Source organism: Mustelus asterias, chromosome 1 (genome assembly GCF_964213995.1).
Source record: "Mustelus asterias chromosome 1, sMusAst1.hap1.1, whole genome shotgun sequence".
Classification (NCBI taxonomy): Eukaryota; Metazoa; Chordata; class Chondrichthyes; order Carcharhiniformes; family Triakidae; genus Mustelus; species Mustelus asterias.
Genome location: NC_135801.1, coordinates 125174858 through 125202529, shown reverse-complemented (window position 1 = coordinate 125202529; position 27672 = coordinate 125174858). Strand labels below are relative to the sequence as shown.

Genomic DNA, 27672 nt, shown 5'->3' with positions numbered 1-27672 from the left:
CCAATACTGCACACAGTATTCCAGCTGCGGCCTCACCAATGCCCTGTACAGGTGCATCAAGACATCCCTGCTTTTATATTCTATCCCCTTCGCAATATAGGCCAACATCCCATTTGCCTTCTTGATCACCTGTTGTACCTGCAGACTGGGCTTTTGCGTCTCATGCACAAGGACCCCCAGGTCCCTTTGCACGGTAGCATGTTTTAATTTGTTTCCATTGAGATAGTAATCCCATTTGTTATTATTTCCTCCAAAGTGTATAACCTCGCATTTCTCAACGTTATACTCCATTTGCCATATCCTCGCCCACTCACTCAGCCTGTCCAAATCTCTCTGCAGATCTTCTCCGTCCTCCACACGATTCACTTTTCCACTTATCTTTGTGTCGTCTGCAAACTTCGTTACCCTACACTCCGTCCCCTCCTCCAGATCATCTATATAAATGGTAAATAGTTGCGGCCCGAGTACCGATCCCTGCGGCACGCCACTAGTTACCTTCCTCCAACCGGAAAAACACCCATTTATTCCGACTCTTTGCTTCCTGTCGGATAGCCAGTCCCCAATCCACTTTAACACACTACCCCCAACTCCGTGTGCCCTAATCTTCTTCAGTAGCCTTTTATGGGGCACCTTATCAAACGCCTTTTGGAAATCCAAAAACACCGCATCCACCGGTTCTCCTCCATCAACCGCCCTAGTCACATCTTCATAAAAATCCAACATGTTCGTCAAGCACGACTTTCCCCTCATGAATCCATGCTGCGTCTGATTGATCGAACCATTTCTATCCAGATGCCCTGCTATCTCCTCTTTAATAATGGATTCCAGCATTTTCCCTACTACAGACGTTAAGCTGACCGGCCTATAGTTACCCGCCTTTTGTCTCCTTCCTTTTTTAAACAGCGGCGTAACATTAGCCGTTTTCCAATCAACCGGCACTACCCCAGAATGCAACGAGTTTTGATAAATAATCACTAACGCATCCACTATTACCTCTGACATTTCTTTCAATACCCTGGGATGCATTCCATCCGGACCCGGGGACTTGTCCACCTTCAGTCCCATTAGTCTACCCAGCACTGCCTCTCTGGTTACATTAATTGTATTAAGTATTTCTCCTGCTGCCAACCCTCTATCGTTAATATTTGGCAAACTATTTGTGTCCTCCACCGTGAAGACCGACACAAAAAACTTATTTAAAGACTCAGCCATATCCTCATTTCCCACTATTAACTCCCCCCTCTCGTCCTCCAAGGGTCCAACATTCACTCTAGCCACTCTATTCCTTTTTATATATTTATAAAAACTTTTACTATCATTTTTTATATTAATTGCTAGCCTAGCTTCATAGTCTATCCTTCCTTTCTTTATCGCTTTCTTAGTCTCTCTTTGTTGTTTCTTAAATTTTTCCCAATCACTTGTTTCTCCACTATTTTTGGCCACTCTGTACGCAGCTGTTTTTATTTTAATACTCTCCTTTATTTCCTTCGTTATCCACGGCTGGTTCTCCCTTTTCTTACAATCCTTGTTTTTTGCTGGAATATATTTTTGCTGAGAACTGAAAAGGATCTCCTTAAAAATCCTCCACTGTTCCTCAGCTATCCTACCTGCCAGCCTGCTCTCCCAGTCTACCTTAGCCAATTCATCCCTCATCCTATCATATTTCCCTCTGTTCAAACAGAGGACACTGGTTTGGGACCAAACTTTCTCCTCTTCCATCTGAATCAGAAATTCGACCATATTGTGGTCACTAGACCCAAGAGGGTCCTTCACAATAAGATCCTTAATTCTACCTACCTCGTTACACAATACCAGATCCAAAATAGCTCGTTCCCTCGTCGGTTCCGTAACATGCTGTTCAAGGAAACTATCCCGACAGCATTCTAAGAACTCTTCCTCCATTCCACCCTTACCGACTTGAGTCTGCCAGTCAATGTGCATGTTGAAGTCCCCCATGATTATTGCCGTTCCGTTTTTACACGCATCCCTTATCTGCTTGTTTATAGCCCTCCCCACCTCAACATTATTATTTGGGGGCCTATATACCACACCTACTAGTGTCTTTCTCCCTCTACTATTCCTCATCTCTACCCATAACGATTCCACGTTTTGTTCCTCAGAGCCTATGTCATCCCTCAGTACTACCCTGATATTATCTCTTATTAATAGCGCGACCCCACCACCTTTTCCTTCCTGTCTATTCTTCCTAAACGCCTGATACCCCTGGATATTCATCTCCCAGTCCTGGTCACCTTTCAGCCACGTTTCTGTAATGGCCACTAGATCGTACCCACTCGTGCTGATTTGCACCATCAACTCATATACCTTGTTCCGAATGCTTCGTGCATTCAGGCAAAGTGTCCTTATTCCAGCTTTTATCTGGACCCGCTTTGATGAGTCGCGAACACCCTCTCCCTCTACTCCCTTATCTAAATTACCGCCTTCATTCACTTGCACCCTCTCCTCTACCATTAATTTTGTAATTCCCCTTACCCCTGCATCCTCCACCCCATCAATTAGTTCCTTGATCCTAGTCAACTCTTCTAGCTCCCCTCCCCCCAACCTATCTAGTTTAAATTCTCCCCAGTAACTTTAGCCAACCTACCGGCCAGGATATTGGTCCCCGTGTCATTCAAGTTCCACCCGTTTTTTGTATACAGATCACCCCTGCCCCTAAAGAGGTCCCAATGGTCCAGGAACCTGAATCCCTGCCCCCTGCACCAGTCCCTCAGCCACACATTCATCTTCCACCTCACTCCATTCCTGCCCTCACCTTCCCGTGGCACAGGCAGTAATCCTGAGATTACTACCTTTGCTTTCCTCTTTCTCAGCTGTCTCCCTAATTCCCTGTACTCCCTTTTCATGACCCCTTCTCCCTTCCTACCCACATCAGCGGTACCAATATGTACCGCTACCTCAGGCTCCTCTCCCTCCCACCTCAGGATTTCCGGGACGCGACTAGCGACATCCTGGATCCCGGCCCCAGGGAGGCAGACCACCATGCGAGAATCCTGCCTACCTCCGCAGAAACGCCTGTCTGTCCCCTTCACCATCGAGTCCCCGATTAATACCGCCTTCCTCCTCTTTTCCTTAGCCCTCTGAGTTACAGGGCTGGACTCCACTGCGGAGACACGGCCACTGCTGCTTCCCCCAGGCGGGCTGTCCCCCCCAGCAGTACTCAAGCAGGAGTACTTGTTGTGCAGGGGCAAATCCACTGGGGTGCTCTCAACCACCCTAGCCTTACCCTTCCTGGCCATCACCCACTTGGCCTCCTCCCGTTGCCCTGGTGTGACCACCTGATGATAGCTCTTGTCTATCACCTCCTCATTCTCCCTCATCAGCCTAAGATCCTCGAGCTGCAGTTCCAGCTCCCTAACACGGTCCCTCAGGAACCGCAGCTCGACACACCCCTCACAGATGTGGATGTCCGGGAGGCCAGATGCCTCCAGGACCTCCCACATCCTACACTGGGAACAACACACTGGTTTCACACTCATACTGGACACTTTATGTCAAGTAAGACAGTGAAAAGTTAATAAGAGTGTAAGGAAACAAAAAAATAAATAATTAATTAAAGTCAGAAAACCCACTCTCTTACCCTCAGCCTGCTCCTGGGAACAAATCCCTGATATTAACAACTGATATTAAACCCAAACAACTGAGATTAAACCTAAACAACTGAGATTAAACCCAAACAACTGATATTAAACCCAGAACAACTGAGATTAAACCCAGAACAACTGATATTAAACCCAAACAACTGAGATTAAACCCAAAACAACTGAGATTAAACCTAAACAACTGATATTAAACCCAAACAACTGATACTAAATCCAAACAACTGATATTAAACCCAAACAACTGATACTAAATCCAAACAACTGATATTAAATCCAAACAACTGATACTAAATCCAAACAACTGATATTAAATCCAAACAACTGAGATTAAACCCAAACAACTGATACTAAATCCAAACAACTGATATTAAATCCAAACAACTGATACTAAATCCAAACAACTGATATTAAATCCAAACAACTGAGATTAAACCCAAACAACTGCGATTAAACCCAAACAACTGATACTAAATCCAAACAACTGATATTAAACCCAAACAACTGATATTAAACCCAAACAACCGATACTAAATCCAAACAACTGATATTAAACCCAAACAACTGATATTAAACCTAAACAACTGAGATTAAACCCAAACAACTGATATTAAACCCAGAACAACTGAGATTAAACCCAGAACAACTGATATTAAACCCAAACAACTGAGATTAAACCCAAAACAACTGAGATTAAACCTAAACAACTGAGATTAAACCCAAACAACTGATATTACAGTCCATCATCTCCCGAGATGGATGAATGCCTAACTAACTAATGTAGATTGGATATTACCTCTTTCCTATCACGCCCCAATTTCTAGAAACCAGGCTGACCAGACACATTAACACAACTAAGGAGCTAACCAGGCCTACCCCAACATAAGAAGCCCAATGAGGAAGCAATGATGTGGGTGACATCAGACAGGGCGGTAAGAAAATGTTGAATCATTAACAGCACAAACTATGACTGAGATTTACTCCATTCTACTCCTTCACAAGTAAGAAGTTTAAACACCTGTGAATCCCAAATGCATCGAGATGCTCTTCTTAACATGCTTTTGTGTGTGTCCGTGGGGTGCGACCACGGCGCTTGTAGCTGAGGTGGAGGCAGGCTGCTGATCATGTTGCCCATGGCCGCCCCAGCTTGCTGAGGAGCTTCTGCACAGGTGCAGGATCCTCATCTCTCATCACCGTCACTGAAGGAGGTGGGTTCACTGGCAGAGGGGCTGAGGAGTCGCTGTCCACATTTGGAGCACCTTGAGACTGATCCCCAGATGCAGAAGGCAGTCTCTCCTGCCTTGCAATGCACAATTGTACAAAAACAAAGAAAAAGTATCAACCTGAAACAATAACTCTCTTTCTCTCCACAGTTGTTGCTTGACCCAATGTTTATTTCCAACATTGTTTTGCACAATTGTACCTCCCTTTTTAACCAGAAAATGAGAACCTGGTGGAGAATTGAGATGCCTCATCCCCCTCTCATCTTGCCACCACTGCACTGAACTTGTGGACCACCTGACACTGTGCAGGTTTACACATTTCCAGCATCCATTGAGTGGTCTGCAAAATCTTGCTATCTATGAGGATTTCCAAGCTCTTGATGGAAGAAACCATGCATGCACATGCCTGAGATAGGGCAGCACTCATGGCCTGGATGGGCTCCCCAATCATCTGCCTTCTGAGAATGGACATATCAACCTCTCTCCAGCCAAGTGGATAAGTTGAAGTCAGGTTTCCTTTTTAATTTTAACTCCTCCACCCACCACGCAGAATTAAAATTACCTCCATGGAGTGTGTATAGGAATATGGCAATGTTCTCCATGGTATCTGAACTTGCACCAATAAATGTTTTTACTGAAGAAAAGGATTTTTCATTTGGATGAAAGGAACTTTGTGTTCATCAAAGTTAAAGAAGTCACTGTGGTTTAGTACAGTTTTCCCATCCTTGTCATCAAGTATCAACACAGAGCATGCCTAGGTCAGGTATAACATAACTACGAGTAAACATTTCTTTTCTCTGCCACAGCAAGTACTTTGGGCCCAACCTTGGAATTTTTCCACTTCTCACAAGCAGGTATCCAGATGAGCAGATTTATGCAGATGTTGATTTGTCCATTCTCAGAAGGCAGATGATGGGGGAGCCCATTCAGGTCATGAGTGCTGCCCTGTCTCAGGCATGTGCATACATGGTTTCTTCCATCAAGAGATTGGAAATCCTCATGGATAACAAGATCTGGCAGACCAGTGGATGCTGGAAATGAATCAGATTGAGTCTGCTCAACCCCTAAAACTAGTAGACTTTTGTCACATCAATCTGTACTGCATTCATACTCAGATCTGAGAAGTGGAAGGACAATATGTTCTTCTGCAATTTTCTCTTCCATGGATATTAGGCATAAACAAATCACTTGCATGTTTTCCATAATATGGTACATGATAGGAGATGAAAGAAAATGTCTTCTAAAGTAAGGAAGAGAGCATAACCTATTTTTTATAAAAAGCCAAATATCGAGGCAAATTCACATCTCAGACCTATATTATGACTCAATTCCCTGTTAACCAATTACAAATGATTTCTGTTAACAGACTTTGGCATTACTTGATCGATTCAAATTAAAGCTAACAAAGGCTATCTCAGAAACTCCAGAGGAAGAACCAGTTCAACCAGAAGGAGAGGATGACCGTGGCTGGTGAGTGCCATTAACAACAAAGTATCCATTAAACCTTTACTTAATTTTTCAAGCAATTAATATCTAACTTGAAATTTAAATGACTTGTTGACAATCTCCTTTTTTAAAAAAAATCAATGATATAGGCTGAGATTTTCTGGCCTCACTGTCGGCACCCACTATGGGAATGTGGTGGGCCAACCAAAAGTCCATTGACTTTCGGCGGGACTGGATGATCCCAGCAGCAATATGGGCCAGAAAATCCTACTTCTAGTTCTAAATTCGTCCACATGAGAAAACATCCTTTTCCCATCCGCACTGTTAAAACCCCTCAGGATCTTGTATATTTAAATCAAGTTGCCTCTTACTCTTCTAAACTCCACTGGTTACAAGCCTAGCCTGTCCAATCTTTGCTCATAAGACAAACCTTCCATTCCAGGTATTAGTCTTATAAGCCGTCTCTTAATTGCATTTGAATCATTCCCTAAGTAAGGAGACCAATACAGTACACACTACTCCAGATATCATAGAACCCTACAGTGCAGAAGGAGGACATTCAGCCCATCGAGTCTACACCGACCACAATCCCACCCAGGCCCCATTCCCACAACCCCACACATTTACCCTGCTAATCCCTCGACACTAGGGTCTATTTAGCATGGCCAATCAACCTAACCCGCATATCATACGGTATCACCCAATATAACTGAAGCATAACCTCTACTTTTGTGTTCATAGGGTCATAGAGTTTTGCAGCATAGAAAGAGGCCCTTCAGCCCATTGTGTCCATGCCGGCCAAGAAGCACCAGTCTATTCTAATCCCATTTTCCAGCACTTGGCCCATAGCCTTGTATGCATACAAGTGCTCATCTAAATGCTTCTTAAATATTGTGAGGGTCCCCACCTCAACCACCCTTTCAGGCATTGAGTTCCAGATTCCCACCACCCTCTCATATCTCCTCACATCTCCTATAAACCTCCTGCCCCTTAACTAAATCTATGCCTCCTGGTTATCGACCCCTCTGCTAAGGGGAAGTGTTCCTTCCTATCCACCCTATCGGTGCCCCTCATGATTTTATACACCTCAGTCAGGTCCCCCCTCAGCTTTCTTTGCTCCAAGAAAAACAACCCCAGCCAATACAGTCTCTCTTGATAGTTGAAACATTCAGCCCATGTAACACCCTCTGGACCTTTTCTAGTGCAATCACTTCCTTCTTATAGTATGGCGACCAGAACTGCAAACATTACTCCAGCTGTGGTCTAACCAACATTTATATAGCTCCATCATAGCCTCTTTGCTCTTATATTCAGTGCCTCAGTTAATAAAGGCATGTATCCCACACACCTTAACCACCTTATACATCTGACCTGCTGTCCTCAGAGATTTATGGAGATATGCATCAAGGTCCCGTTGATCCTCGATACTTCCTAGGGTTCAACCATTCATTGCATATTCCCTTACCCTGCTCGTCCTCCCAAAGTGCATTACCTCACATTTTTCAGGGTTAAATTCCATTTGCCCCTGTTCTGCCCATCTAAGCAGCCTGCATAAATCATCCTGTAATCTAAGGCTTTGCTCCTCACTATTTACCACACCACCAATTTTTGTGTCATCTGCGAACTTACTTGTCACAGCTCCTACATTCAGGTCCAGATCATTAATGTACATTACAAACAACAAAGGACCTAGCGGAAATCCCTGCAGAGCATCACTGGACATAGGCTTCCAGTCACAAAAACAACCTTCAACTGTCACCCTCTGCCTTCTACCACTAAGCCAATTTTGGGTCCAGCTTGCCAAATTACCTTGGATCTCATGGGCTGTCACCTCCTTCATCAGCCTCTCATGTGGAACCTTATCAAAAGTCTTGGTGAGGTCCATGTGGACTACATCAGCTGTATTACCCTCATCTATTCACCTAGTCACCTCCTTGAAATAAATCAAATTTATAAAACATGATCTCCCTTTGGCAAAACCATGTTGATTATTCTTGATTAATCCTTGCCTCCCCAAGTGGAGGTTAATTCTGTCCCTCAATTTTTTTTCCAATAGTTTCCCTACCACTGAAGTTAGACGCACTGGCCTGTAATTTGCTGTTTTCCCCATGTCCCTTTTTGAATAATGGAAATAAATAATTCAATTTCCCTCGCAATAAGTGATATTCTATTAGCTTTCCTAATTACTTGCTACACCTGCACACTTAACATTTTGCAATTCATGCACAGGGTACACTGATCCATTGCTCTGCAATCTCCCAGCATTTGAAAATATGCTTCTTTTTTATTCTTCCTGTCAAAATGGACAATTTCAGTTTTTCCCACATTATACTCCATTTGCCAGAACTTTGTCCACTCACTAAACCTATCTATGACCATCTTTATTGTCATTGCACAATACCGGGTTTATTATCGTATATACTGTAGAATCTATTCTTGACCCTCATCTATTTCTCTTCTATATGTTGCTCCTTGGTTAGATCATCTGAAAATACTATGGGCCTGATTTTGCAGGGAGTGAGGGTCAGGTTTGACAGCAACTGACAACGTTTGCTCTCATGACCCCTCTGGAACTTTAATATTTCCTTCCTTATTAACATTTTAGCCATTCTCTGCTGTTTTATATTCTGTAAAATCTTCTGACCTTCCACCCTTCCTTGCTCAATTATATGCTTTTTCATTAAGTTTGATACAAAGTTCAACTTTTTTAGTTAACTTCAGGGTGTTGGGCATTCGCAGATCAGCGCAGAAATCCTAAAGTTGTGGTATGTCATTCAGTGCTGTGTCACAGACTGCGCTGTGGAACAACATTCCCCCATCCAGAGCTGGCTATCGCTAAAATTAGCAGAAATTTCAACTTTCCTGCTCCCACATTGCTCTTTGAAACCCCATTAAAAGTTACAACTTGTTCAATCAGGTGTAAATGTGATTTTAATCAATCTGATGAGCAACTTAATTGTACCTGAAAAAATAACTTTTTAATTGTGGAGTGCTATTAAGTGATTAGTCAGTAAATTTTTTTCAGTTAATTTTTTAAACAAACAGTTTTTTCAGAATACTTTAGCTTCTATCTTCTCTCCTGTGTGCCCCAAACTTCAGTTTGCCTTGTGCAAGGATTTTTAAAGGTTGTTTTATTTTAGTGCTTTTACTTTCATGTTAGGGTATCAGGGAAAATCCTCCAATGTGTTTGGATGCCAGGACAGCGTCATGGCATCACTGCTGATGCATGCTGTGAATGTTCAGTAAAGAATCACATGCAGTATCACCGCACGGCGATGGAGGTGAACTTCATAAAATCATGGAATCCCTACAGTGCAGAAGGAGGCCATTCGGCCCATCAAGCTTGCACCGACAACGATCCCACTCAGGCCCTATCCCCGTAACCCCATATATTTACCTTTCTAATCCCTTGACACTAACGGACAATTTAGGGTGGCCAATCCACCTAATCTTTGGACTGTGGGAAGAAACTGGAGCACCCGGAGGAAACCCACGCAGACATGGGGAGAACGTGCAAACTCCACACAGACAGCGACCCAAGCCAGGAATCAATCCCGGTCCCTGGCCCTGTGAGGCAGCAGTGCTAACCACTGTGCCACCGATTGATTATCACACCTCAGGCAAGGAGCAAGTTTGAGAAGGCAGGCCTGCACGAATAACCTCAGCCAGTACAGGAAGTGAACCCGCGCTATTGGCATCACTTTGCATCACGAACCAGCCATCCAACCAACTGAGCTAACCGACCACACTTTCTGGCAGATCATAATTTTGAGGGAGATCAGCAAGAATGCTCTTACTTTGCCACTGACCACAAAACCAGCCAATACCTCCTTTGTCATTAGACTGAAAACATACTTATGTATAAAATTTACCTGAACACGCTCTAGAAACTCTTGCCCCTTCTACTGTTTATTACTATCCCAGTCTACATTGGGATAATTGAAATTCTCCTTTATAGACTGCAATGCTCATATTCATGAATAATCTAGATCAGTCATGATTTCACTGAATGGCGGAGCAAACTCAATTAGCCGAATGTTCTACTTCTGTCCCTATGCCTTGTGAGCAAACAAAATAAAAAGGGCTTGGGAAAGTTGCCAGAGAAATTTATGGGAATGGTACCAGGGATGAGGGACTTCACTAATGTGCATTCAGAAAGAAAACTGGATTTCTCCTCAGGACAAAGTTAAATGAGATTTTAATAGAGGTGTTTCAACATTATAGTATTGATAGAGTAGTTAAGGAAAGATTATTCACGGGCAGGATGCTTGAAAACCACGAGTATGCAGATTTAAAGCAGTCCTTTTCTGTAGTGAGTTATGATGATCTGGAATGCACCATCTGGAAGCAAATTTAAAAGTAACCTTCAAAAGGGTGTGAATCTCAAGTCCATTGGATTAGTTAATGCTGTAAATTGTCTGATTTTTGTTGCTAGTAAGTTAAATGACAGTATTAAAATTGTAGTAGAATAAACACTTTTTTTTGTGTCTGTAATGTTTACACATATGTGAAGGTTGGAGTAAAACTTGGTTTTGACTTTGTGTTATCATGATGTAGACTAGGAGAGTATAAGGCATTCAAATATAACTTTGAGAATACCATCAAGCCAGAAATTTTAATTATTAGGTATCAGATTGTGCATTCTATATTACACCAGCAGGAAGCAATCTTGCCCTATTAACAACCAGAACTGTTTTGTTATCTTAGTGTAAACAGATATTTTCTACTAAGCATTTGTCTCTCTTCTCACACCAGTAGCTTCTATTAAGTCTCAATTTTTTGGCACTTGTATATGTGATTAATGATTCATTTACCTCTTACAACCCTCGCTTTCAATCCCACCTCCAACCCTCCACTGAAAAAAATGTAGTGCGATATGAGCATCAATTATTTTTTCTGGATTAAGCATCATTTCAAAAAGGTTTGCAGTCAGAATTTAATTGACATATATTGCGCACAGTTTGTATGTTTTACCATCATTTATGTATTTTATACTTGTGTTACACTGATGTTTGCAATGCTGTTTATAAAAGTCTGATGAATATTTAGATTTTTTTTGTACTCCTAGTATAAATAATAAGTAGCAACGAGTAGCCAGATTGAGGCTGAAGTCTAGACAAACAGCTGTGCAGCCTACCATAGGTTTACATAGTGAATAATTTTGTCTAACTTAACAATCCATATACTTTCATTCCTCATTATTATATAGTTTTAATATTAGATTTAACCATAAAAGTTTGATTTCAGTATAATTAAACAAAATGTATGTTAGAAATTTACTTATTCCGCTTATTACTTTCTTAGGTTGGTTACTAGTTTCCAAGCTGTTGCTGCTGTATTTAGATGTTATTTACATTTGGTGCTAGTATTCCAAATGAAAATAAATTCATTGTGCTGTAATCATTCATTACCAACTCCAGTTTATATTGTTTCATAATTTCAAAATTGATATTGCAATGTTAGGAATAAAAATATAACCTTTCTTCAATATTGATGCAAGTTTTGAGTGATATTCCTTCAATTTTGAAATATTTGTTTCAGGTTTCATTTAATGTCAGTCTGACATGCAATTTGGTTAGGCATAAGGGAGCCAAGAAATTCACTGGAACTAGTGGCTTTTCCTGCCTAGTTTTTTTTACATTTAACTCATTCTCCAGGAAACACTACTTTTCAACACTAAAAATCTGCTGCCTTTTTTAAACTTTTGACCTTTCGCACTTTACATGGTGGCAGTCCAGTGCTCCACATTGGGAGATGTTCTCACTGTAAGTTTAAGACTTTGAGGAGGAAATTCAATGGAGGAGCTGCAGAAACCCTAGGAAAATGGTGTGAACATGATTTATGCATTTTCTTCAAGATTTCCATGTCTCTTGTGTCAACGTTAAGTTATAGCAGACACCTGGAGAGCCTCTGCACCTATTCACTGCTTAGTCTACACTAAGTACTGTGTGGTGGTCGCTGCTGCCAGTATTGTCATTTGCAACAGGTAGGTTGACAAGTATGAGTATTCCTTTGTATTCTTCACGACTTGATGCATGCCCAACCTGCCATCTCTATCCTTCAGGATTTGGCCCACCTAGAATACATTGTGTACTGATGCTCTCTCCGTGCTGCCTCCAGGTGATGTTCAGTATCGAGGCTTACTGATTCTCCAGTTGAGCGAAATCGTAGGTGATAATCTTAGGTCTGAAACCATGCAACTCAATTGAGTTCAGTGTCAAAATTTCAAGAACCAAGCCCACCCAACTGTAAAACAATGCGATCCTTCCACCAGTGAATCTGCCCTATTGGTGGTGGAGGAGGTTGGGATGCTGTCTGATAGATATGACTCTGTAAGCATCACAATGTTAACCAAGTTACTCGACTAGCCTGTTGAAGCAGCAATCTCTTGATCTTCAGTCTCCAGATGTTGATCTGGATATACGGGTATATGAATCACAAGAAGTTAAATGCAGATACAGCAAGTGATTAGGAAGGCAAATGGAATTTTGGCATTTATTGTTAGTGGAATGGAATATAAAAGTAGGGACCTTTTATTGCAGCTGTACAGGGTCTTAGTGAGACCGCATCTGGGATACTGTGTACAGTATTCTTATTTGAAAAAGATATAATTGCATCAGAAGCAGTTCAGAGAAGGTTCACTGGACTCATTCTTGAGATGAGAGGCTTATATGAAGAAGGATTGAACAATTCGGGCCTATGCCGATTTGAGATTAGAAGAATGAGAAGTAATCTTATTGAAACATATAAGGTTCTGAAGTGATTTAATGGAGTGGATACAGGGAGGATATTTCCACTTGTGGGAGAGACTAGAACTCGGGGACACAGTTTAAGAGTAAGAGGTCCGGGGTGGGAGCACAGTGACGCATGTGCAGGAATAGTTGTGTGTCTATGAACATTGCCACTGTTCATTTTTTAACCTTTTTTATCATGGTGCAGGGCTCATAATCACTTTATCCTGGATTTTATACTCCCTTTAACCTCTTGTAACTCCCTATAACCTTGGAACATATTTGGATGAGTATTGGTGACAGAATGCCGACGAGTGTTAGAAAATCCTCGATAAAAAGGAGCAGTCGGAGGCAGCCGGGCGGAGCTGGGCCCTCAGCATGGTAACCTGGCTGGGGAGCAGGCTCGGGACCCGGTGCTCTCGAAGGCGTTGCAGAAGATGTCTACCAAAATCATCAGAGTTTTGACACGGAACATTAACGCTCACTCGCATGAATGGCAGAATACCGCGGTGCAAGAGGCTTAGTGAGGCAGAAGATAGAATCCTTAATGTTGAAAGTGCCGCTGCTTTGTTGAGGCTCAGTTGCAATCTTTAGAGAATCAGCTGCGTGATATGTCAGATATCCTGATGGATCTGGAAAATACGGGCTAGAGGAAGGACAGCCATGTGATCAATTTTCCAGAGGGAGCTGAAGGTAGGCCCCCAGTTGAATTTTTTGAAGGCAGGCTGCTATGGTTTTCTTTAAGGTGGAATGCTGGTGTTGGACTGGGGTGGGCAAAGTAATAAGTCTCACATCACCAGGTTCAAGTCCAACAGGTTTATTTGGAATCACGAGCTTTCGGAGCACTGTTGCTTCATCAGGTGAGTGAATATGATGAATGAGCAGTGGTCCGAAAGCTCGTGATTCCAAATAAACCTGTTGGACTTTAACATAAGGTTTTTTTAACCTCTGTATGAAGGCAGGGCAGATCAAGCTTGAAGAGGTGTATCGTATCCTATCCTCAAGGCTCAGGGACAACCAATGTCCACGGCCTCTTATCATATCTTCCATGGCTTTAGGGACTGCCAGAGACCTTTGGAGGCTACCATGCTTCGTGGGACCTCGCTCTATAATGGGGCAAAAGTCTAATTCTTCCAGGACTTCTCAGCGGCATACCGAAAAAAACGCAAAGGCTTCAATGTGGTCGGAAAGCGTTTGTAGACTTGGAATTCAGTATGCCCTGCACTATTCTACTGTCCTGAGGTTCACCCTTGAATGTTCCATTAGGACATTTGCCGATCCTGCTGAGGCTTCGGTTCTTTGAGAATCCGTGAAAGGCAATAATTTAGAATCACGATCCTCAGATCCTTGTTAGTCCTGGACTGTACCCCCTGTAATTATTTCTTCGTGTTGACCCTGTACTGTGCTTTTGGCGAGGACATCCTATGACTGAGCACAAGGTGAATTTTGCCAACTATCCAATTCATAATCGTTACCATTAATCCTTGTTAATCCTTGAATGCATCTCCTAAAATTACATCTCTTAATTAGTCCTGTTACGTGATTTATCACATTGATAGGGCAATGCTCTGAGTAAGCATGGTAGAAAAGTTTCATTTGAGATCCCGATATCCTGATGAGTCCAAGTGCATTCTTTCATTTTATCTCCATGTAATTTCATCTCTTAATTGATCTGTTGCATGAGTTATCATATTGATAAGTGAAATCCTGATATCCTGACGAGAATTTTGCCATCCATCCTGTTTCGAGTCATATTTTGCAGTTTTTTTGTCAATCCTTGTTAATCATTAAATGTATCTCCTGTACTTCCATCTGTTAATCGATCCTATTACATGGTTTATCACATTGGTTGGGGCAATCCTATGAGTGTACATGATAGCGAATTTTCACTTGTTATTCTATTGTACCCAGGAGCATTCATTTATCCTGAATGGAATTGCATCTTACAATGTACTTGTTCTTAAGGAGTATGTTGTTTAGGTTGTATGGAATTAGAGCTGTGCGAATTTTATCCATCTTATAATCCTGGTTTATATAGTGGTGGACCTTTTCATTAGATATCCTTTGTTACAATTACGAGTAAAATAAGCAATGCCATTGCAGGGAGTCCCCAAGTGGTTTAATGTGAAGGTAATAGGTGAGTCTTCAGCGAGTGAGGAAAACCCCTCTAGAACTTTGGCATTTTTCTTTTGTGTTTTAGTTGTTTTGTGGTTGTAGGATCTTTGTCCAACTCCTGTTAGGGTAGAGACAGACTATATATCCTGGGAAGAGCTGGTGTGTTGTATTGTCAGTGCCTCCACCATGGCTGGAGAAGAGGAAGCTTCCTTTGTTGTGTGCCCACGCATGGCACGAAAATCCATGGTGGTTTAACAATGATTTTACATGTGCTAACGTACCATATATTTTGTAATTGAATATGCAATGGCAGTAGCTACTATATAGATTTATTCCTGGAAATTGTGGAGAATTCGTCACCCTATTAAGAGGAAGAAGATCTCATCTTTTCTTGAAAAGGAGAAAGTTGAGAATGGAGGTGAGGCGGGCTGTGGGTGACAGTGTGTATGTGAGTGCTTGCTCATACACACACCCTCACCCACAGCCAGCCTCAAATAAGAAGGTAAGACTTGGAAATATTTGTTGAGTAACAGAACTTCTTTATTGTAGAAACATAGAAAAACTACAGCACAATACAGGCCCTTCAACCCACAAAGTTGTGCCGAACATGTCCCTACCTTAGCGATTACTAGGCTTACCTATAACCCTCTATCTTACTAAGTTCCATGTACTTGTCTAAAAGTCCCTTAAAAGACCCTATCGAATCCGCCTCCACCACCATTGCCGGCAGCCCATTCCACGCACCCACCACCCTCTGAGTGAAAAACTTACCCCTGACATCTCGTCTGTACCTACTCCCCAGCACCTTAAACCTGTGTCCTCTTGTGGCAACCATTTCAGCCCTGGGAAAAAGCCTCTGACTATCCACTCGAACAATACCTCTCAACATCTTATACACCTCTATCAGGTCACCCCTCATCCTTCGTCTCTCCAAGGAGAAAAGGCCGAGTTCACTCAACCTATCCTCATAAGTCATAAAAATTATTATAAAAATTATAAGACATAGAAACACCTTTTAAGTTTTTGTATGTTTGTTCCTATTGCACAACAATAATCATATATTGTGCTTTAACTTTTCAGTATAATAAGAGTTTTCTCAGAGGTTCCTTCAGCACTCTAGGGAGGTCAAAAGAGTTCCATGGCTCAAAGTTTGGGAAATCCTGACATAACTCATTGAAGATGGCAGGGCATATTGAGAGAGCTGTTAATAAAGCATATTGTATCTTTGGCTTTATTAATAGAGGCATTCTAGGAATAAAGAACTGTAGTTATGAGGATAGATTGGAGTGATTGAGACTGTTTCCTTTGTAGAAAAGAAGACTGAGAGGAGACTTGATAGAGGTATTCAAGATCCTGCAGGGTATGAATAGAGTAAATAGTGAGATCCTGTTTCCACTCAAAGGAGCATCAAGAACTAGAGGACAGGTTCAAAATAATTGGCAGGAGGAGTAAAAGTGGGGTGAGAGAAAAAAATATTTCATCCTGATGGTGGTTGGAGTCAGGAACGAACTTCATGAGACAGTGGTGGATTCAGGTTTGATCGAGGTATCCAAAAGTAAATTGGATTGCTATCTGAGATGAGAGAATGTGCAAGGTTACAGTGATAAGGCAGAGGAGTGGGACTAGGTAGAATGCTCTTTCAGAGAGCCAGTGCAGACTCGATGGGCCGAATGACATCATTCTGCACTAAAGATTCTTTGGATAAATACATGAAGGAATAAAAATTGCAGTGAATGGGTCAAGAGAAAGTGAGTGGAACTAATTGGATAACTCTTTCAAAGAGTCAACACACACACAATAGGGAACATAGAACAGTTCAGCACAGAACAGGCCCTTTGGCCCACAATGTTGTGCCGAGCTTTATCTGAAACCAAGATCAAGCTATCCCACTCCCTATCATCCTGGTGTGCTCCATGTGCCTATCCAATAACCGCTTAAATGTTCCTAAAGTGTCTGACTCCACTATCACTGCAGGCAGTCCATTCCACACCCCAACCACTCTCTGCGTAAAGAACCTACCTCTGATATCCTTCCTATATCTCCCACCATGAACCCTATAGTTATGCCCCCTTGTAATAGCTCCATCCACCCGAGGAAATAGTCTTTGAACGTTCACTCTATCTATCCCCTTCATCATTTTATAAACCTCTATTAAGTCTCCCCTCAGCCTCCTCCGCTCCAGAGAGAACAGCCCTAGCTCCCTCATCCCCAGAATGGCTTCCTTCTACGCTGCAAGCGATTGCCACTCTACAGAAGTTCTGGCCCAATGAAATGCAGTAATTGATGGGAGAACAGTAGATTAGAAGCATTGCAGAAAGCACCAATGGGTTGGTTTAGAGCAAGAAGCATTCAATGAATTTTGAGGCCCACTAGCAGAATATGGGTTATGGTAGGTCAGACACTGGAAGTCAAGTCAAGACCATGAATATAAACAATTCCATCTGTTTCTGTTTCTAAACACTCTCTCAAAGGGATTACTTTTCTTTCTGAAAGAAAACAAACTATGTGGTTTTAGACCGTGTCCCAGTGCTGCAAATGTAACCATTGACTGATACTGATAAGCACGTGTAGCAAGTAAGGTTTCTTAAGGAACTATAATTCTAAATGATGAAAGTGGGAATCTGTCAGCAGCGTGACTGCTAAACAAATTAACATGCCTGTCACTGCCACAACAGGAGCCGAAAGGCATCCAGAATGTAGTGTGATATTCCAAATTGAACAAGTACTCATATGTGATTAATATCTGTTGCAATTGTCAAAATAAATATCCTGAATAACTATAGCGGATCTCAAAGTCATTACTTATGGCTAACCAAAATAAAAACAGCAAGGGATGGAATTTAATGTAGGCCACAGGTCTTTGGCAAGAGCCTCTTTTTGGGAAGGCCTGCTGCATTGAGCTCAATCAAGCACTTAACTGGGCAGCAACAAATATTTTGCAGGATGAAGGAGTCCGGAGATTGAGGCCCCAAACATGGGCCCAGCAGCTCTTCATTGCTGAGCAGCATCAGTGGGTGGTAGTAGCTGCTGCCAGTAATGCACCCACCTGAGGCCTGGGATTGCCGAGGGGACCAGGTCTCAGCTGAGTGATGGCATAAGGGGGATAAGAGCATAAGATCGTGGGATAGGGTTCACAAGGTGGAGAGGGCTCAGCAGCAAGGGCAGAGAGAGTGGTCCTCAGTGGGGCACCAGCCCCTTCCCAATGACGGGTCCATTCATCAGACACTGAGTGCCTTTAAAAGAGAGACACTCCTAGAAGACCACAAACATACCGGACAGTCACTTTTCGGGCTTCCCACTTAATGAGTTCCTCTAAGTGAACACGGACAGCAGAGGGATGAGGGCCTTAAGTGGGCATTAATTAAAGGCCTCAGTTGGTGGAGAGATTGAACAGGTTGTCCATGAGCCTGCCCACCATGGCCTTAATCAGACAGAGGTGGGAAGACAGCCGGGTCCTCCCACCACCAAACAAGCTATGACAAAGGGCATTAAATTCTGCCCAAGTGATTGGTTGGCAGGTTAATGAGTATAAATATATTTAGTAATCTGCAACTAAACTAACATACAAGAATTGCAGATTACTTCAAAACTAAACAAAATAGGTTCAAAAGTTTTGAATGCTTATTTGAAAAGCTTTTTGTGAATTGATGCCAAGAGAGCTTGAAAACCAGAAAACTTGGAAAAAGATTGGTGTAAAGAACGAGGATCCATGTCCAAGTAAACACTGAAAATTTTGCCAATCATTCTGGAAAATCAAAGCTAATACTCCAAGCAGTTGGTATCAACTAACTATCCAGTTGAATTTCAAGGGACATATGCAGAATAAAAGATCAGCACCTGATCATAGACCCAATAGTACATGTGAAGTAGGAGCAAGAGCAGGCCACTCAGCCCCTCAACCCAACTCCACCATTGATAAAACCATGGCTAATCTGATTGTGGTCCCCAATTTACTTTTCTACTCCTTTGTTAGTCAAGATCTATCTGACTCAGCCTTTAAAATGTTCAATGACCTTGCCTCCACAATACTTTGACAACATTTTGCGAGAAGTAAAATCTTATCTCTGTCTTAAATGGGAGACCCCATATTTTTAAACTGTGTCCCCTAGTTCTAGGATCTCCCTTAAGGGGAAACATACTTTCAGCATCCACTCTGTCAAATCCTCTCAGGAATTTATATGTTTCAATAAGATAATTAAAAGTGTCTGATTTCAACCACTTGACTGGTTGCAGCTTCCATCTAGTAAGACAATAGTTTGCACCATGGTGTCCAACGCTATTATCCGTTGTGACTCAACTAACTATCCAGTTGAATTTCAAGGGACACATGCAGAATAAAAGACCAGCACCTGATCATTGACCCAACAGTACATATGAAGTAGGAGGAAGAGCAGGCCATTCAGCCCCTACCACATTTACTGCGGAAGAAGACAGTGGGCTGAGAAGTGCATAATTTGACTGGATTCTGTTTTCTCTTCTCAGCCAGCTGAGCTTTTCGTTTGTGCTTGTCTCTTCCAATGCCCTTCCAAAAAGTCAGCTTTCAAGTTGATATTGTCTGTCATTTTCATATGTGACTTGTAGTGTTCTTGTAGCAGAGGTGTGGAAGCCCAGAAGCTCATTATGCAGTGGCTGATTCACTGCACACAAAGTCTTTGTGCATTATTTAAAAATTCATTTATGGGATATAGGTGTCACTGGCTAGACCAGCATTTACTGCCCATCCTAGTTTCCCTTAAGAAGGTGGTGGTGAGCTGCCTTCTTGAACTGCTGCGGTCCCTGAGTCGTGGGTACACTCACAATGCTGTTAGGGAGGGAGTTCCAGGATTTTGACCCAGCAACAGTGAAGGAGGGGTGATATATTTCCAAGTCAGGATAGTGAGTGACTTGCAGGGAAACCTCCAGGTAGTGGTGTTTCCAGGCATCTGTCCTTCTAGATGGTAATGATCATGGGTTTGGAAGGTGCTGCCTAAGGAGCCTTGGTGAATTCTTGTAGTGCCACTGTTCATCAGTGGTGGAGGGATTGAATGTTTGTGGAAAAGGCAATATTCAAGTGGGCTGCTTTGTCCTGGATGGTGTGCAGCTTCTTGAGTGTTGTTGGAGCTGCACTTACCCAGGCAAGTGGAGAGTATTTCATTACTCTTCTGGATGGTGCCTTATAGTAGTGGACAGGCTCTGGGCAGTCAGGATGATTCCAAGCCTTTGACCTACCCTGGTAGCCACTGTATTTATATGGCTAGTCCAGTTCAATTTCTAGTTCAGCGATAGTTGTGCCATTGAATGTCAAGGGGCAATGGTCAGATCCTCTCATGTTGGAGATGGTCATTGCTTGACACTTGTGTGGCGCAAAAATTATTTGCCACTTGTCAGACCAAGACTGGATATTGTCGGACATGGACTGCTTCAGTATCTGAGGAGTCACGAATGATTGACCATTGTGCAGTCATCAGCAAACATCCCCACTTCTGACCTTATGATGGAAGGAAAGTCATTGATGAAACAGCTGAAGAAGGTTGGGCTAAGACACTATCCCTAGGAACTCCTGCAGTGATGTTCTGTAGTGAGATCATTGACATCCAATCAACACAACCATCTTCCTTTGTGTACAGTATGACTCCAACCAGTGGAGAGTTTTCCCCCAATTCACATTGACTCCAGTTTTGCTAGGGCCTTGATGCCATACTCAGACAAATGCTGCCTTGATGTCAAGAGCAGTCATTCTCACCTCACCTCTGGAATTGAGCTTTTTTGTCCATGTTTGAACAAAGACTGTAATGAGGTCAGGAGCTGAGTGATCCTGGCGGAATCCAGAGCGCCCATGAGCAGGTTATTGCTGAATAAGTGCCACTTTGATAGCACCGTTGATGACCCCTTCCATCACTTTACTGATGATTGAGAGTAGACTGCTGGGGCAGTAATTTACCATGTTGGATTTTTCCTGTTCCCTGTGCAGAGGACATACCTGGGCAATTTTCCACATTGCTGGGGAGATGTCAGTGTTTTATCTATACTGGAACAGCTTGGCTTGGAGTGCAGGAAGTTCTGGAGCACCAGTCTTCAGGAAAGTTGCTGGAATATTGTCAGGGCCCATAGCCTTTGCAATATCCAGTGCCTTTAGCCGTTTCTTGATATCACGTGGAGTAAATTGGCTGAAGCCTGATATCAATGATGCTGGGGACTTCCGGAGGAGGCTGAGATGGATCATCCATTTGGCACTTCTGGCTGAAGATTGTTGTGAATACTTCAGCCTTATCTTTTGCACTGATGCGGTGGGCTCCTCCATCATTGAGGATGGGGATATTTGTGAAGCCTCCTCCTCCAGTGAGTTCTTTAATTGTCCACCACCATTCATGGCTGGATGTGTCAGGACTGTAGAGCTTAGATCTGATCCATTGGTTGTAAGATTGTTTAGCTTTGTCTTTTACCTGCTGCTTATGCTGTTTGCCTTGCAAGTAGTCCTGTGTTGTAGCTTCACCAGGTATATAGCTGTCATCCACCCGATGAATGTGGCCGAACTAGCACAAATGGCGTTGGCTTAGCAATGAGTGTATACTGATGGATTTAGTATGCTTCACGCTCTTTAAGTTGGTGACCTTGTCCTGCCAAGAGATACCAAGGCTGTGTCTGAGACATCAAAGATGGAAACTGTTCAGCCTTTTCTCCTACCAAGCATTCTCCAGGTCTCACCACTGCTGAGGATGCAGGCTTAGTAGATTCGCAGGTTGGTGTTTGTGATAGATGCATTCAGCCAAGATTTGCAGTCTGACAAGGGCAACATGGGTCATTATTTTCCCACAGTGCTCAGCAGGGTGATGCCTCATTAGTCGTTGCAATCATTGCAGTCACTCTTGTTTTGCAGGGTGACAATCTGTGCATCACACACATCCTGGGGCATTGCACCCTCCCTCCAGGAGACAGAGAATTCGTGCAGATACTGGAGGAGTGCGAGTTTTCCGTGCTTGATGTGTTCAGGCGGTATAGCCTGAAGTATGATCAGAGAACCATTTTTAGAGGGTTCTAATATCGAGCACAGCAAGATCCATCCAATGAAACTTACGCCCTGCTCACACATTTCCCCTCTTGCCAGATGTGCATGTAATATTTTTCTTTCAGTGATCTACTCTCTGATCTACTCAGTGATCTACTCTCTTGTCACTGTGTCAATATTCAGCCTATTAAGTTCCATATTGATCACATTATCAGTCAGCCGCAAGTCATCTGTCAGTCATATACACATGGTCCTGACATTGCAGCTTGCCAATCAAAGAGTTGGCATCTTTCTTTGTTTTTCCTGGTGAAGTAGATTCCATCCACCTGCTGAGCAGAGACTCTAAGCTCCAGCAGCCATTGAAGCAGATGGAGTGTGGCAGGATAATACCTTACTGGTCAGAGGTTGTCTGAGTTGCGATGGACAGTGTCTGACCAGTGGGACACATTGGCCTTTCCCAAAATCAGTGACAGCCTGTAACACTTATGCACTACACCAATTGAGTTGGGCTTATGACTCATAACTGCTGTTCCCTCATGTTGTGTTAGCAATTTGCAGCAAAACTGGGGTGTCCTGTCCACATGCAAGCCTGGGCAAAATTTCTGAAGATCCTATCTGTTCCAAACATTGGGATCCCCCTCTTGACCTCCCCGGTTGAGTCCAAAGGAATGCAAAGCAATATGTTTGTCACTGGCTTGGTTGCAGGTAGTTTTTTGTATGTGTTCTTTCACAGGATATTGTTGTCACTTGCTAGGCCAACATTTATTGCCCATTCCTAATTGTGTTTGAAAAGGTTGTTGTGAACCGCCTTGAAGTGCTGCAGTCCATTTGGTGTGTGGGTACACCCACAGTGCTATTAAGGAGGGAGTTGCAGATTTTGATCCAGCAACAGTGAAGGAGCAGTGATATAGTTCCAAGTCAGGATGGTATGCACCTTGGAGGAGAACCTGTAGATGCTGGTATTCCCATGCATCTGCTGTCCCTGTCCTTCTAGGTTGTAGAAGTTGTAAGTTTGGAAGGTAGTGTTGAGGAAACCTTGATGAGTTCCTGCAGTGCATCTTGTAGATGGTACAGTGTTGTCACTGTGTGTCGATGGTGGAGGGAATGGATGTTGAATGTGGTAGCTGGGGTAGCAATCAGTGGGAGGTGATGGAGAGGCACTCGAGTTTCTGGAAAAATTACATATTTAGATATCATTATGCCTTTGAGCTCCACTCCAGATGTTTTTACCACGGTTTTTTCCTTAGCCTTCAACTCTCCAAAGATATCCCTAAGACAGTGGAGCTCTTCGCCAATAACTGGGAGTTTGTTTCATGAATAACTTGCCCCTCAAAGAAAAATCATCTGAGCTGTATTTACAGGAAATATCACAATATAGTTTTAGTTTACTTGTGGCATAATGTTAGAGTGCACTAACTGGGCATTCAGTATTTGGACCATACGTAGGGATCATGGCCGGAATTTTATCACCCTGCCCGCCATGGGCAGCACAGTAGCATAGTGGTTAGCACTGCTGCTTCACAGCGCCAGGGACCCGGGTTCGATTCCCTGTTTGGGTCACTGTCTGTGCGGAGTTTGCACATTCTCCCCGTGTCTGCATGGGTTTCTTCCGGGTGCTCCAGTTTCCTCCCACAATCTGAAGGACATGCTGGTTAGATGCATTGGCCATGCTAAATTCTCCCTTGGTGTACCCCAACAGGTGCCAGAGTGTGGAAACTAGGGGATTTTCACAGTAACTTCATTGCAGTGTTAATGTAAGCATACTTGTGATACTAATAAAATAAACTTTAAACTTAAATTGGAATCAGAGCGAGTGAGGGGCGGACAATGGGAATGACCTTGGGTGGGATTTAACGGATTCGGGATGAGCGAGGCTGTAAAATCCTGCCCCATATGTTTTGCACAAATGTCTATTTTGTTCTGAAGCACATTTGAGGTTCATAAAATTAGAACTATACAAACTGTATTTGAAACTTTCTAATTAGCATTTACTTGTGCTTTAAACTTTCTTTGGTATATAAGTAAAAGATGAATGCAACCTAGATTATGTTTGAGCCTGACCCATGTCAGTGATTGATTAATTAATTCTGTTGAAGTTTTGTTTACACAAAATATTTAATGTTGTACATTAAAATAATAGATGATTAAAACTACTCTTGTGTTTCAATGTGCTACTGTATTAAGTTTATGAGATGCAAGTGATCATAGAGGGGAATTTTATATGCTTACATCATGTTTGTCTGATTTATTTCTCATTTAGGATGTCGCACGTCCTCCAGTTTGAGGAGCAAACAAGAAAAGTAAAAGATGCAAACATGCAGGATGAAGACACTTTTGAAATACATGATCCCCGGAATCCAGTGAACAAGAGAAGGAGAGAGGAAAGTAAAAAGATCATGAAGGAGAAGAAAGAGAGAAGATGAACTCCCACTCCATGAATAGAAGTTGCATGTAACTGATTAATTCTGCCCTAGTCATATGTACTAGGTGATGTCTGTGAGTACATAGACAGCTTGATGCAGTCTGTATTATCACAAACCTGCAAGATGACTCTTACCAAAAGAATACATTTTCTAATGATTTTCTTTGAAATAGATAGAAAATAAATTTTATTATAGCAGTTTTGCTGTTCTTTTGCAGTTTCTATCATATAGCAGAATATTTTATTCCTCTTATTCATAAGTTAGATCTCCGTAAGGATAAGTAACATAACTGCAGGAATACCCTGTACATGGTCAGTTTCTTTATTCATTTTTCAACCTTCACATGGAGTGAAACCTTGATTGCTAGGATCTGAAAAAGAAAACTTTATACAGGGCACACATATCATGGCATTGCAGAATGACAGGCCATACGAATATGATGCCTTCCTCAGCAATCTTGGAAGTGGGGGAAGCCCTGATTAAGTCTGGGGTGGGAAGCTTCATCGATCGCCTTTTTGTCCTGCTGTCTTTGCCCACTTATAAGGGCTTTATGCCACTGCCGTTTGTATTCAACCAGCTGTGGGCTGGCCATGCACAGAGCCTGAAAAACAAGCCCTATTGTACTTGCTTGTGGGCTCCCAGAGGGTCCATCATTCAAATGCACTCAGTGATTGAGGAATCTGGCATCGAGGGGGAGACCCGCAGAGAGACACCTTGTTGCATTTTCTTCTGACACCTTCCCCCTCTGCCACGGCTGACCCCCAACCCATGGTACTCCCTACTACCTGGGTTTTTCAGTGATCCAAACCCTCTGTCTGGATGTGTTGCAGGCAGCTGCCACCATTCCTGCTGGTGCTGCTGACATTGGCAGCTGAAGGCCTCTGGTTGGCCAGCTGCTGTCGGGCAGGGTTTTCAAAGATGGTGAGGGACCCAAGCTCCGGCATCCTCCCTCCAGTCTGTAATCTCTCCATGTTGTAGTGGGTGATCTTTTCCTGCATTATGGCAGATGGACAGACTGTGGGTGGTAAGAATGCCAAAGTGGGTGGTAAGAATGTCTTAATTCTATTTGTGCTGAGTGGACCTGTGTAAGGAATGACAACATGAGCTGTACAGAATGTAAGAGATGAAAATATCATAGTGTGAGTGAGAGAATCAGTGATGATGTCTCTTGTGCTGGGATTGTGTGAAATCCCAATGGACTGTAATGCTGATAGACTTGTGAGTATGAGAGTTGAGAATGAGGAGAAGGTTGACTTCCCTGGCAGAGCAGATGAGATCATTCATCCTCTTCCTGCACCAGATAGTGTTCTATGTCTGAGGAGCGTTGGCACTGACCACCCTGACAATTCACTTCCAAGCTGGATGTGAGGTTTCCATCACAGGGGTAAAGGATGTCCCAGTGTTCCTCAGCTGCTTCAAGAACTACCTCCAATGCAACGTCACTGAACTTGTGGGCAGAAGGCTTCTTATCTTTCAGAGCAATCACTCGCCACGACCAGTCCTGGGCTACAGTAAGAGAAATGATGTGTGCAGATGAGGTTTAAATATGGCACCTGGAAAGATGGTCCAGTGAGGTCTTAGCAGGATGGATGAATCCCAGCCCACCATGCCATGACATATTATGCATTTCATATTCATGCATATATAATGAGATGAAAACCGGACGATCTGATGTGTAAACCACCACACCAGTCAGCGGGAAATGCAGCATTTTTCACACCAGACACCTTAGTCTCCGGAGCAGAAAATTCTGCCCAATGTTTTTGGTGATGAGCATGTACAGACAGAGCGTACACTCTCAAACTGGTCACCCATACTATCAGGGTTCCTTGAGCTAGTCACAACCCAGACCCTATCCAAGACCCATTGACCCCTTTGTCTTCCATTGCTTTATACAAAAAATATAAAATGATTAAATGTTGTTGAAATTGGAATTAATTTGACTCCGTATTAATTCTGGCTTAAGCAACCTCGGAAGGATTTTTGGATAAAGATTGAATGAAAAGGATAGGAAAACCTTCAAGCAATTAGAATGCATTGTGGGGGCTTGGAGAAGTGGGGGGAACACAGTGCCAATGTGGAGTGTGAAGAATTGAGAGAGGGAGTAAAAGGGGCAGTGTCAGGATGGATAGCAGGTAAAGAGATGTCCCAGCATGGATTGGAACAGGAAAAGAAGTAACTGCAGGGACAAGAATGGGAAACAGAGTGCTACCATGAACTGGGTAAAGGAGTGGACAGACTAGTTTGCAAGAAAATAAAGAATGTCACTTCCTCACACAAGCATTTTGTTCTGATCATGTGGAATACATTCACCAAATAGTTACCTATGATTCACAATGATCTGCAATTACACTATAAGTGGCATTTTACATTCCACATACATAAGCACTAACAATTTCAGTAGTTAATTAAAACTGAATATTCTTTATTTTGCTGTTGGTCACAAATTATATTGAATAATAAAATTGAAGTTTATTTATTTGTCACAAGTAGGCTAACATTCACACTGCAATGAAGTTACTGTGAAAATCCCCTAGTCGCCACATTTCAGTGCCTGTTCCGGTACACTGAGGGAAAATTTAGCATAGCCAATTCGCCTAACCTGCACATCTTTGGACTGTGGGAGGAAACCAGAGCACCCGGAGGAAACCCACGCAGACATGGCGAGAATGTGCAAACTCCACACAGACAGTGACCCAAGATGGGAATTGAACCCGGGTCCCTGGCGCTGTGAGGCAGCAGTGCTAACCACTGTGCCACCGTGCCGCCCCTAAAGGAGCCACTTAAGTGGAAGGCACTGGCCAATTCCAGACACAAAAGAACTCCAAATTTTTTGAGATCCTGACCTTGTTTAAATTTGGCAAATAACTTGTGGAAAACCAAACAGTCTCATCAATTTGAGGGCCTCAAGGTGGATCCGCTATCAAGGACACTTGTGGAGTGGTTGCATTGTTATTTCAGAGGATGGGAGTATTGGGCTGCAGTGACCCAGATTTGTATTTGGGGGCCTGCAGGAGCCCACAAAAATAACTCAAAACTTAACCTTTAGTGGGCCTCCTTCGTACCATCGTCCATGGAATTGATTTGGATCCAATTTACATCATAAGACCCAGTTTCACATAAAAAAGGGCC

The 27672-nt window shown here is 42.8% G+C and overlaps 1 protein-coding gene across 3 annotated transcripts in view; it reads left to right on the top strand.

Moving 5' to 3' along the window:
- cwc27 (CWC27 spliceosome associated cyclophilin) overlaps positions 1–24737 on the top strand; it is a 176199-nt gene extending 151462 nt beyond the window's left edge. For all 3 annotated transcript variants that reach the window (XR_013498531.1, XM_078218276.1, XM_078218267.1), the window contains 2 exons: positions 6207–6310; positions 24378–24737. Coding sequence is in view for 2 of the 3 variants with exons in the window: in XM_078218276.1 (XP_078074402.1) it covers positions 6207–6310; positions 24378–24540 (267 nt within the window). In the remaining variant the exon portion in view is untranslated. The remainder of the gene's footprint in view (positions 1–6206; positions 6311–24377) is intronic.
- Positions 24738–27672: the final 2935 nt, after the last annotated feature.